The following is a 13,350-nucleotide window of genomic DNA, read 5'->3' as shown; positions in this document are numbered from 1 at the left end:
AATAATAATGTGTGTTTTCATCCCAAGTGAAATACAGGGTGGGATGTGTACCTTGATTTGCTGTCAAATGCTCTACCAGAGAGCATTGGTTAGTTGCCCTAACTTGGCGTGGGACCTTTGGAGATATGCCTGGAATTAAATGCCGCGTTAGAGTTCAATTTAAATCACTTCACTTGTAGTCTCATCTGTGGTCGGGCGGGGTCAGTGTTGCGTAGTTTGTCATAGCATGGTGTACAAGTAAAGCAACTATTTTCAACCTGACTGTGGTCAGGTTACTATATTTTTCAGTAGCTATGTGGAAAACAAAATTCTAAACGAATGTGTTGATTACTTAACCTGCATTAGTGAACTATTCAAACGACCCCCTACATGTTTAACGTTTAAATAGCCTACAAAACATTAAAGAAATGTACAGCGAATTACTTTTTTTAAGTATCTTTAGTGTAGCTATATATATTTTTAAATGGCTTCAATGTGTTTTTACTTTGTTCTACGTGAAGTAGGCCTATGTGTGTAACTTCAAAACAGCTCTATGGGTGTGAAGACCTTTATTCCAAAGCGTGTCGAGTCGGGGAGGAGCGACGTCAGAGTAGGCTACCACTCAATCCCAAGAGTGTTCATTCTTACCGTTTTGACAGGACAGGACCTGTGTGATTGTCTACCTGCGACATTGGCAACCGACGAAATGAGTGGTCGAGTCGGTGACCTGAGCATTAAGCAGTCGGAAACCTTAGAGCAGGTAATGACCATTACACCGGGGGAATTGGATATGGACTAGGCTACTCTTTAAAATATTATGGTACAATGGGTAGGCTGTAGTAGGCTACAATAGTTAGGCTATATAGTAGACTATACCTATAGCCTGAACTTGAAAATAAAGTAGATTAACTTCCATGGGCTGGACATCATATTAGAAATAAAAGGATGTATCTATATACGTACTTTGCAATAGAGGTGTTTGTATTCATTATTCGCAAGTTAATTACCCCAATATTATTCAGTTAATGATGACATTAGGCATTTCACATTCGCCAATTTGGCTTAATCTTTTTAAGCATAGGCCTACTGTGAATTTTATTGATTTTTTCAATTTACTTTGTCAGTTTCGAAAGAGAATTGAGGAAATTCTCCCTAACCTTCCCGCGCAACATGATCACTACCTCCTTCGTTGGCTACGAGGTGAGATTACAACTATCATGCACCTGTAGCATGCCTCCATCATAATCTCCCAAATGTGAAACTCAGCTGTTTGTGTTGTCAACACATCACACTCAATACCCATTGTCCTCAGGATGAGTAACAAGAACATGGATAACAAGAAATATTTCACGTTGATATTGACCCCATAATCTTGGTTCAGCTGTTCAATTCAATAGTAATTTACTATTTTCTATAAACTATTTTTACTAAATAGTTTATAGATAAAAATATTAAAACGTGTCAATGAGATTTAGATGTAGCCCGCTGCCATCAGCTATTACACCTAAATTGCCGTTTATAGCTTTTATATCAACGCGAAACCAAAATTGTCACTGAGACTTTACAATAAGGACTACAGGGTTCGCAATGTTTACCATTTCGCCTAACGACAAATTAAAGTATATAGCCTATATGAGCCAGTATCATCGTCTGTTCCCTTAAGCAATAGCCTACACCAGGGGCGTTGGAGATAAAGCTCTACTGGGGCACTAGGCTACACAAATCCCTTTTTGTTTCTTCCAAGCTTGCTGCACACAAAATGTGCGCAACACAATTCACTATAGAAACTCCTCTTGCTTAACTCACTGTACAACAGTTGAGGGACGTAAGTTTGATATCAGGTTTGCCAGGGACATTGATAGTTAAAGATGCTGCAAAGCAGGGGCGACGCCAGATCATTTTTAATGCAGGTGCTAAGGGGGTGCTAGATCATTGACAGGGGGAGCTGCGAAATTCTATATATTATATATAAATACTATCAGGGCCGCCTGGGCCGGAATGGGACCAATTTTCAGCCCGGCAGTGTAATGGCCAAAGCCAGCCCATCCCCCATCAGGGGCCGAGCCATACGTTGAACAATCGGGGCTTAACCCGAACCTAGAACCTAGTCAAGGTTTTGATCTGAGGTGAAATCGGAGCTTCACATGAACGCAATTTTTTGCATAAATTTCTGTGCAAAATAGTTTTTTGAGCTTTCTGTAGGCTAATATAAATATTTCGTTGGACTCATATTGTAATATTTTCTGGAAATTACAACCCAAATTTGTACCTGAAAGATTCAGGGCTTTTGAGAAAACATATTTTTCCCACCCTTGCAGGAACCTAGATTTATGAAGTGACAGATCTTTCTTTTTTTACCTGGCTTTTTCAGTTCCTCCTGGCATCTTTCCCCCATCCATTTGATTCTTTTTGCATTAGCTTAATCTTGCTAACTCCACAACAATAAATGATTGTTTAGGCTTGTCTCCATGGCAACAAACTTGGTACACGCACTTGTGTTTGAGAAAGAGAGCATGCGCGACAACTGAAAACGGCACTTTTTAATCCACGGTTTGATCATGCGCTTATTTAGATTAAAACCTAGTGTAGCCTATTATCTTACTTATCAGTCACAGTAATTTAACACATATCGTTTTATTCGGTGTGTGAAAAAAACTAAGAGAAAGCAGGCGATCTGCTGGGCCAATTTATGAGCGGGCAGAGTGGCCCACCGTGAATTCTCCCGATGGCCACTCCGGGCCTGAATACTATTAATAAATGAGCAATATTTTTGAGGGTGCTTTGTTTTGTTACATTAAACATTTAGACAATTTCTGCAGAATGAAACACTTTCTGTTATGTACTGTATTGCAGCTTTGTCCCAATATCACTACAGACCGTGCAGCTAATTTAATGCTCAACACTTGAAAAGGGGCTTATTACTTGAAAGAGGAATTATTTACTGCGTCTTCTCAGTTACACTATGAGGGCTTGGAAATACTGTGACTTGTTAAAGTAGGCAAATGGCTAGTAAAACGTTTACTAATAATTTCAGTCAATCAAACAGCTGCAAGACCCAGTGAAATGTTATATACAGCTAACAAACTAACGTTAGCTAGCATCGCTAACGAGATTGGCTAACCACTTTGGTAGGCTATCCTCAGTAGGCCTATTTGCAAACTGGTAACATGGCATATTATTTTGTTTGAGTTTAAACTTGTCCAGTGGGGCAAGTACATTTCTCTTCCACTTGCCCTACAAAAAAATCCACTTGTCCCGGACAATCATGTCGTTACTGTAGTTCAGATAAGTAAACTAGTACTACCGGTTAACTTATCTAGATCTAGAAATAGAAGACATCATGCTAGTTATGGGATAGCTTTGGGCTAATTTGCCAGTCCCAACTGTAAAATCTCCCCAAGATCATCCCTAATTAAATATTTTCCCCGACGTTGTAAACACATTTCCGATTAGATGTCCCACGTTTTGATGGTACTATCAGAGCCCATATTAGACATTCTCTGGTACTAGCATAGTGTTTATTTCTAATCGATTTCAATGGCCTCAAAGCGCGCTTTGGTCTGTCGTCTCCCCAACGTGATGTCATGCAATGCATTGTGGGGGAAAGAAGAATCATTGCAAAAAGTAGCTACTTTTTTGTATTATATTCAGTTTTTGTGACACCCAACAACATCAAATACAATGGATAACAGTTTAAATGTTTATTACCAACAAGCAAATAGCGCAAATTCGTTGGAAAAAAAAACCTGCCACTTGGCCTTTAATGTGACCGAATGCCAATTTTTTCACATAAATTTGAGCGAAAATACAATTTTTGTGAGCTTCATGTTATATTGTTGTTATTATTTTTCAGTCTAAATAAAATGATCGGTAGGCCTATTATTTAGCAACGTCGTTAGTTTCTGAATTTTTTCTTAGCCTACCTCAATTCTGAGTTGCCAACACCTGGACTTCTGTGTGAGCGCTGCAGTGGCTATTAGCAAGCACAGAAAACGCGCTGATATGGAATTCTGCAGGCATGCATCAGTTTGTGTTTTCGGTTCAACTGCTTTGCTTTTACAAGCATTTATTGGGATACTGCATTTCTTTTTTCCTGGATTATCAATCAAAATTAATGCACTGACTAATAAAGTAAATTGTTAACTTAAATTTGAGATTTTACTGAGGCACAGCAGATTTATACTGGGGCACGCGCCCCAGTAATAAGAGTTTAGCAATGCCCCCGGCCTACACTCACTTTGGCATCTCAGATGTTTGGAAAAGGTTGTGATCATCACAGACAATGCGCTTCTTGTCAAAGAAATGTAAACTGTTCTGTCAACACAATTGTCATAGAAAATTGTTCTCAGACAAGGTATAAAAACTTGTCTTATTGACAAACTTGATTGTACCACAATTGCAAACTGTCACTTTTCCCTAAAATTGTACCTACTGGGACTTGTAAATATGCATAAGTAATTGCATCTTTTAACCTCTAGGTTAAAAGGTCCATATGCCTATGTTGGGAAATTAATACATGGCGAATGTCCTATCACTACTTGGGGTCAGCATTGTTGTTTTGTAAGGTTTAGTAAGTCAACATCAGCCAATGTATCCTTTTTGATTGACCAATTAGTGATGAGCCCCACCCTGCCCTCTTCCCCTTTGCCCATATTGGGCCCTATCTTGCACCCAGCGCAATTGACTTTGTCAACGACGCAAGTATCATTCATAGTTTGCACTCGACGCAAAGCACTCGACGCAAAGCGGACTTTTCCCTCCACAGACAGTCGGTAAATTAGGGAATGACTTTGCGCACCCGGGGGCGGTTCAGCGAAAAAAGGAGGCTTGTTCCGGCGCAAACGTTCCCTGGTGCTATTTTGCAGTTTCAGAAAAACAATTCCGCCACTAACCAGGAAAAACGTAGTCTAAAGTCAATGGCGCGTTATTCAGATTCTATTTTAAGGGCGCAAGCTTGGTCCGTGCGCACTGCTGGCGAGTCCAGAGTCTTCTTCCTGCAAAACTACGTTACATTGTTTTGATTTATGGCGTGTTACATTTCTTCAATGATTATAAAAAGATTTTCATGAGAAATCTCTATGTATGTGAACTTGATTTAGCAACTGTGGAAATTTCCTCCCACGCCTGTTTAACAGGAGCTAATTTGGGTGGGTTTCTTCTTCCATCTCCATCAGAATCAGAATTTGGTTTATTCGCCATGTAGCCTATGTTACACAAACACGGAATTTACTGTGGCAGGAAGTTGCAAACAATAAACATATAGGGGTCTTAAATTAAGTTAAAAAGTACAATTGTTAAACTAATTCTAAGAACTAAACAAGTTAAAAATATAACAATTAAAAAAATTAAATATATATAAAAATAAGAATTCGAAATATAGCTGCAAGCAGCAATGAGGTGGCCAAGCAGTCGAATGACCCATAAAACATGTTAGACATCCTCAGAAGAGGGTTACGAGTACACGCAACAAGTTTGGTGTGAATCCATCAAAGATTTGCTGAGATACGACCCAACTTCCTGTTTGCTGGCTTAACGGCACATTTTGATTGGCCGTACCGGGCAGTTTTTTTCAGTAATTCAAAATGGCGGCCGCATAAATTCGGCTGTTATCACAAGTTATCATGTGTCACACACGGGATGTCCCAAGATATCATGAGACAGAGGAATCACTTAATAAAGGCAAACAAATCAACAGTTATTGGCCAAAACACATTTTTGTTTCCTGCGGCCACGCCCAGTGATCACATGACACCAAATTGATTGGACATCCTCAGAAGAGGGTTCGAATCATCCTACCAAGTTTGGTGTTTATTTCTCAAGGATTGACTGAGATATGACCCAACTTCCTATTTGGTGTCTTTGCTGCCGATTTTGATTGGCTGTACCGGACAAACAGTTTTGAAAATCAAAAATCCTTTCGAATTTTTTTAGTGAGGGTTGCTGTGACGATGATGTGTGCCAATTCTGGGCAAGATTTGACAAAAATTGAAGGAGGAGAAGCGAAAAAACGTTTTTCCTTAAAATTCTAAATGGCGGAAAATCTATATAACCGGAAATTTACGTCATAGGGTGTGTTGAACTCGTCTTGATCCAGGGAATCCAACGGTACCTCATTTTTCAAAATCGGTCATACGGTTCAAAAGTTACGTGTGTAAACACAAGTCCAACTTTGACCCGTTGGTGGCGCTAGAGTGCTCGAATGGGAGACATGAAACTTGGTGAAAATAAATAGGGGAATGTCCTCAAAGAGTTTGCCAAATTTCACAACTTTTTACCATACGGTTCTAGGGGCTGCTATAGACTCCAATGGGAGAAGAAGTGTAATAATAAATATAGCTGCAAGCAGCAATGAGGTGGCCAAGCAGTCGAATGACCCATAAAACATGTTAGACATCCTCAGAAGAGGGTTACGAGTACACGCAACAAGTAGCGCCACCCATTGGTGGCGCTAGAGTGCTCGAATGGGAGACATGAAACTTGGAGAAAATAAAGAGGGGACTGTGCTTAATGTGTGTGCCAAATTTCACAACTTTTTACCATATGGTTCTAGGGGCTGCCATAGACTCCAATGGGAGAAGAAGTGTAATAATAATAAGAAAAGTTAGAAACACTTAAGTGGCTTCGCCGCTTCGCAGCTTGGCCACCAATAAGAAAAGGTAGAAACACTTAAGTGGCTTCGCCGCTTCGCGGCTTGGCCACCAATAATAATAAGAAAAGGTAGAAACACTTAAGTGGCTTCGCCGCTTCGCGGCTTGGCCACCAATAAGAAAAGAAAAAAGAAATGAGCAGCATGAGCGGGCAATTTTGTGCAATGAGAAAGCTGATCTGCCTTTCCCATACATTGTCACTTCTCTATCTGTTACGGCCCTGACTAGAACGTCGGTCTCCTCGGCTGTGAACCGCTCCTGGCGTGCGCCTGGAAAATCCGCCATTATAATAGCAATCCGCCATGGAACAAGCGCTGCTCTTAAAGGGAATGTGAGATGACGCTCTGATTGGTTTATTGCACGTTACGCCCAAACCACACCCATTAGTAATGTAGCTACTTCGGACCAACCCATTTTAGATTTGCGCCAGGCGCAAAGTCATTTATCCCGCCGGCAAAATAGCAACCGCGCCGGAGTCCTGCCCTCAAAGTTACTTGCGCTTTGATTTTTGATACTTGCGTTTCAGATCGTTAAAATGGGGCCCATTATCTTGTTTACTTTGCCAGAGGATAGAAAGAGAAAGGTTAGCTCCCTGTTCTTATCCCTGGTGTGACTTTTAACAAGTATGACAAATGTCCCCAATCATTTAATTATGTTTTTTCACTTGTTCTACACAATGGGAATACTATACCCTGAGAAGAAGTGTGTGCCAGCCAAGCAGTTGGCCTGTAATCCAAGATAATAGACAATTCAAGGTGTGGATTACAGTCAGGTGGATTAAGGCACAGTAAGTACAGAAGCATGTGTACAGGACTAGAATCTGGAAAACAAGCTGAGATAGCTAAGCGGTGCTATACACACATACTTACCTTTGAGTGTGTCTCATGGTTAGTTTGATTTATATTCCAACCTGTAATTATTCCCAACAGACCATTTATTACAATTTTAGTAATACATAACTTAACAGAAAAAGGGAATAATATTAAGTAGTGTTGTGTCATACAGGGAATATGGTAGACATACTGAAGGGAACACCACGAACATGTGTGTGTGCGTGGGTTGACTCTTCCACGTACTGGGTACTATTTCAAGGAAAGTGCAAATCAATATGGGTCCACATTTAGTTCAATATTTGCACAGGCCCCCAACCTGTGCCGGTCTGAGGCTTTTGACTATTCTAGTATGACTACTAGAATTCTAAAGTTCATTTGTTTTAAAGGTTTGTGTACTTACACAACCCACTCTCCAATAATGGGGGTCAGATGGCTGAGCGGTTAGGGAGTCGGGCTATTAATCAGAAGGTTGTTGGTTCGATTCCCGGCCGTGCAAAATGACGTGGTGTCCTTGGGCAAGGCACTTCACCCTACTTGCCTCGGGGAGAATGTCCCTGTACTTACTGTAAGTCGCTCTGGATAAGAGCGTCTGCTAAACGACTAAATGTAATAATGAGTCATGATCAAAGGTTTGCTTTGGTTCTCCCATGCAATTTCCTCTCTGTCCATCAAAAATGTTTATGTTTCAAGCTGGAAATATCAGTGTTGTGGCCAGAATGTTTACATATACATGGCAACCTATGTGCACATGATCACAAATTATTTTTTTAAATTCTGAATAATAAGCAAACTGGCTTTGCTATCCAACATTTTTGTGTCTCTTTCTGTCTGTTTCTTCCTTTATTTTCAGCTCGGAGCTTCAACATTGAAAAAGCTGATGCAATGCTGAGAAAGGTATCTAAGAACCTTTTTCAATGTTAAGTTCAATGTTTATTTCATAGCTAATAAGGTCTTCACATATGCTAGTTTTACACTTCAAGGTTTCCTCTCCAAACAGTTTGTGTTCAGTGTGTACACTTCTCTGTACGTATCTATGTTCTATATACATAGATACTCAACAGTGAACTCCCAGATTTATATATAAGAGCAGTTGTTAAAGAAAGCAGGATCCATCCTGTTTGACAGCACCCCACCCTCTGTACCTAGAGTTTTAGACCTTGCCTTTGGGTTCCCGCTTCAAATATCCATCAGCCAAAACCAACAGATACAAACACTTTGGGGACTAAATGGAAATTCTACTTAAAAATACATAGATTTTTGTGCATAATGGCTAGGTTAGAATTAATGTTAAGGAAACTAAAAATACTGGTTGGGGGCTTAGAATTGTAATCAGTTTTTTGTCCCTTGAGTTTTTTGTTTAGGGATTATAAAATGACTCCTGCAAAAAGAATGTCTATTCATCAAGCTTCTTATTATACTGTGTCACGCACACACATACACATCTTTAAGACAATACATTCTTGATATAAGACCCAGTCCCTGACAACAATGCATCAGAATAAATTCAGTCTAACTTTATTGGATGTGTCTGTCCAGGATTATGTGTGTGTGTGTGTGTTGAAAGAAGAGATAATTGCGAAGTCAATAAAATAACCAGTAAAATAATAAATCTTGTGGTGGCTTTGCAAAGTCTTTCTGAAGAATGAAGGTCAGATAGCTTTCGGTATAGATGAAGCCAATATGACAAAAATAAGTTGATACCTCATGTCGCAGTTACTCTGATGTAATCAACCTCTTCTTCATGGTCACCACCTGATGGGAGCACAAACGACAGAGCGTAACAATATATCACGAACAGTAAACTCCAACTGGAGGGACAAACATGTCAGACCATAGAAAACAGGTTAGACAAAGTGTCAAGCACATGAACACAAAAAATTGTATTCAGATGACTAGGATTGACATATGAAGAGTGTATTAAAACATGAAAATAAGCATTCTTGAACATTCGTGAACCTTTCACATTCATCCACGGTGTCTGTGTCTGACTACTCTCTCTCTTTGCTCATTAGCACGTGGAATTCAGGAGACTCATGAAAGCAGACACCATCATCTCTGACTGGAAGTCTCCTGAGGTATTGTCACAATGATTCTGACAGAGGGCACTATGAAACAGTAACCAATGGTTACCACTGGCTTAAAGTTTGCCACACAATCTCAGCAGTGTCTTTGTTCTTCCTTTCATTTTATGGTTTTATATGGTAAGATAGAGCTGTCACTGTATCTACGACACACGTCACATATCCTGGGTTGTCATGTTTTAACAACAAGCTGGTGGTAGATTTTGCGTTTACCTCCACACCCACACACGCAAACATGCACGCATACTGACATATTTCAACAGACAGCTGATACTTAAGTTCTGATGAAATACAACACCAAACATGTGATGGGTCTCCCACCAGATAAGTGAGAGTTAGATACTCATTGCGGCTCTGCTCCCAGGTGATAGAAAAGTACCTGCCTGGGGGGATGTGTGGCTACGACCGCGACGGTAGTCCCATCTGGTACGACATCATTGGTCCGCTGGACCCCAAAGGCCTCATGATGTCGGCCACCAAGCAGGACTTCATGAAGACCAAGATCAGGCACACGGAAATGCTACGCAAGGAGTGTCAGAGACAGTCTGAGAAGGTACGGAATAACTATCTCCTTTCTCTTTCCCGGATTACTGTTGAAACACTGGTCAATGGGACATACTACTATTTAGGTCTTTTCCACACTATACATCCTTAGCCAGAGCCTAGGGGCCTTTTTTAACATTTTACAAATGTTTTCTCTCTCTGTGCCTCTCTTTCCTCCTCTCCCTATCTCTCTCTCAGCTGGGTACAAATATTGAGACCATAACTCTGATCTATGATTGTGAGGGGTTGGGCCTAAAGCACCTGTGGAAGCCTGCCCTGGAAGCCTATGGAGAGGTACTGTATGTTCACCTCCTAGGCTCCATTTTGAATATCAGCTCCGATGTGGTTGAGCTTTCCCGGACGAAAAACCATGTGTCATATCCTCTGTCCTTTTGACACTTGTCTCTTTCTCTACTGCAGATGCTGACCATGTTTGAGGATAACTATCCTGAAGGCCTCAAGAAGGTGTTTCTCATCAATAGTGAGTTAACTATTTTCACAAGTCGGTGTGTCTGAGTGCGTATGGATGTGTGTATGTGTCACGTTATATATGTGTCTCTCTCCCTTTACCGGCAGCTCCTAAGCTCTTCCCTATGGCTTACAACTTCGTCAAACATTTCCTGTGTGAAGGGACACGGCGAAAGATTGTTGTGCTGGGAGGTAAGGACATTCTTCATACAGGATCATACTGCTTCTGTGTATGAAGAGAATGAGATAAGGATGTGTTCCCCACTCTCTCCCACTGTCCACAGCCAACTGGCAAGAGGTGTTACGTAAACACATTGACCCGGAGCAGCTGCCTGTGGTGTATGGTGGGTCTCTGACAGACCCGGATGGTAACCCACGTTGTCAGACCATGGTGAGGAGGAGGGGAGCACATGACACATGATTCACATTGGATTACAGAGGACATTTCAAGAAACTAATAGCTAGAGTGTGTGTGTATGTGTGTTGGATGCATGCGTGTGCATCTGTGGAGAAATGTGGACAGGGAGGGGTGGACTGGAAGGAAGGAAGATAGGTATTCCGCTATCACAGAATGCATCTGAAGTTGCAAAAAGTGTCTTTTTGTGTGTGTGTGTAGATCAATTATGGCGGAACAGTGCCCAAGACCTATTATGTTCAGGACTCAGTGAAGGTTCAGTATGGCAACAGCATGACCATCAGTCGAGGCTCTGTCTTTACACTGGAGTGTGACATCACCACCCCTAGCAGCCTTCTGAGGTACTTAACTTCTAACCTTTTGGAGAGTTCTTTTGCCACTATAACTAAGCCTGAAGCATCCTGCTACTTTCTAGGACTAGGTTTCCATTGAGAAATTACAGGACAGGATTACAAACTATTCTGGGATGGTTGGAATGCTCTCCTTTATCCTTCACCCTTCTTTCCCCTGTAGGTGGCAGTTTGCAAGTGACGGGGCCGATATCGGGTTTGGTGTTTTTAGGCGCACTCAGGAGGGGGGGGCTCAGAAGGTGGAGGACATGCTCCAGGTGCTGCCCAGTGAGCGCTACAATGCCCACATGGTCCCAGAAGACAGTTCGCTCACCTGTGATGAGCCGGGAGTATGTAAGTACACCATAGACTGTATAAAAAAAAAAAGATGCGCGTCTCCCTCCCACTGTACAAAAATTAAACCAAAATATCCCGGATACGGGTGCTGCCATCTTGTGCTGGTGATGTCATTTGGAGCCAGAGTCTGCGCAGTAGTGATTGAACAGCGGTATCGAGATATACTCTCCCGACCCAATTGCAAGCACACACTAACCCCTTTTTATATAATCAAATAACTAATTAAAAACAAACTGATAAACAAAAAAAATTACCTATACTGCAGCCAGTCACCAGGGGGCGATCGAGATGTTTTGGCTTCACTTTTGGGGAGCTGTCATGCCGTCCATTCTTTTTGCATTCAATGAAGTACACACACACATACACACAACATTGATGGCTGGTAGCCTATGTAGTCCTTGAACAGGCACTCTGTGAGTTTTACTCTCATTCCCACTCTGTTTTTGTTGCGCTGTGCAGATGTTCTGCGTTTCGATAACACGTACAGCATTCTGCAGTCAAAGAGGATCAGCTACAACATGGAGGTTCTCCTCCCGGACAGACAGACGCAGAGCCCCAGGAGCTGAGGAGATGGACGGCTGCAGTGATACACACACATACTTGCACAAACACTAACACACACATAGGCAGAGACATACCTAGCCACACTTGCACTTGGCAGGGTTACAGTGGATTGAGTAATTAATTTCCCAGTTTAAACTTGTTCTATCATACTGTGGTGTCGTACAGTTCTAAGAGTGTTTTATATGGAACAATATTGTTGATATGCTATAACTATTCTGTAATTGTTTTCTAACCTCATCTGACCAAGACATGGGCATGGTAACTTGGACTTGGTCCCCAGGCACCGCTGATATGGCTGTCCGCTGCTCCTGGCTGCTTTTCCTTGGAGGAAGAGCAGCTTGGATGGGACAAATGCAGAGAACAAATTCCTTAGGTGGACACTCCTGCATGCGTGTGAGTGTGTGTGTACTCGATGTTGCCACTCCCTTCACGCATGTGTGTGTCTGTCCTATTGTGAGATTAATATATACGTTTCTTCTCAATCTACCATTTTGTTCACAGTTCCTTTCTTATTCAAATATGATTTTATTTTGTGCATTCTAAGATGAAAGATCGAATGATATCTCAATTCCTCTTCACATTCATTCAAGGTTTGAATTAGATTAAATCTGCACAGAAATCTGATTCAACCTATTGTAAAGGTGGTGTAAACAATTAGTTTTTTTTATTAGCAATTGTATTGACCCAACGTAACTGCCTTGTTATTTGTACAATTTTAAGTAATATGTTTTGAATGGTGATGAAATGAAGGAACAATAATAGACAAGTAAAATAGAAAAAAAAGTACTTGGTTTGTATTTTCGAACATGAACAAAAAGCATCATAATAGCAGCCAATGAATCTCAGGATAAATCTAAATTGTGACCTTATATTCAATTTTAAGGTATTTTCACTGTAGATGGGCATGTGTATAATTGAATTACACCATTAATTACATATAGGCCACTGATTGTTATACCATGTGTATTCTCAAAATAAAAATATTTCTCTTCAAATGTTTTATTTTTGATTTTGTAGTTACGTGTTTATTTGAAAATGGTATCGGCCAATTCCGTTATACGTTTCTGTCAATGGCCCAGACATAAAGGAACTATCTAATAATAGAAGCAGTAGCCTCAATTGACTCAATGTACG

The 13,350-nt window shown here is 40.9% G+C and overlaps 1 protein-coding gene across 2 annotated transcripts; it reads left to right on the top strand.

Moving 5' to 3' along the window:
- The first annotated feature begins 646 nt into the window (after positions 1 to 646).
- On the top strand, positions 647 to 12,715 carry sec14l7 (SEC14-like lipid binding 7). 2 transcript variants are annotated; one of them, XM_067258390.1, is made up of 12 exons: positions 647 to 739; positions 1,104 to 1,179; positions 8,310 to 8,353; positions 9,472 to 9,534; positions 9,905 to 10,093; positions 10,282 to 10,377; positions 10,504 to 10,564; positions 10,660 to 10,743; positions 10,836 to 10,942; positions 11,168 to 11,307; positions 11,480 to 11,649; positions 12,112 to 12,715. In XM_067258390.1, exons 1-12 carry the CDS (start codon positions 686 to 688, stop codon positions 12,216 to 12,218), a joined length of 1,191 nt encoding a protein of 396 aa, XP_067114491.1. In that variant the 5' UTR covers positions 647 to 685; the 3' UTR covers positions 12,219 to 12,715. The 2 variants fall into 2 exon arrangements, with proteins under 2 accessions (XP_067114491.1, XP_067114492.1); XM_067258391.1 differs by lacking the exons at positions 9,472 to 9,534; positions 9,905 to 10,093.
- Positions 12,716 to 13,350: the final 635 nt, after the last annotated feature.

The sequence above is a fragment of the Osmerus mordax genome, chromosome 20 (assembly GCF_038355195.1).
Source record: "Osmerus mordax isolate fOsmMor3 chromosome 20, fOsmMor3.pri, whole genome shotgun sequence".
Taxonomy (NCBI): domain Eukaryota; kingdom Metazoa; phylum Chordata; class Actinopteri; order Osmeriformes; family Osmeridae; genus Osmerus; species Osmerus mordax.
Note: the sequence above shows the minus strand (reverse complement) of the source record. Positions and strands in the feature narration are given on the sequence as shown.

Coding starts and splice junctions, on each gene's coding strand:
- sec14l7 (XM_067258390.1), top strand. CDS start 686: ATGAGTGGTCGAGTCGGTGACCTGAGCATTAAGCAGTCGGAAACCTTA. Junction 10,943..11,167: donor ACCCACGTTGTCAGACCATG/GTGAGGAGGAGG, acceptor GTGTGTGTGTAG/ATCAATTATGGCGGAACAGT. Junction 11,650..12,111: donor CTGTGATGAGCCGGGAGTAT/GTAAGTACACCA, acceptor TGCGCTGTGCAG/ATGTTCTGCGTTTCGATAAC.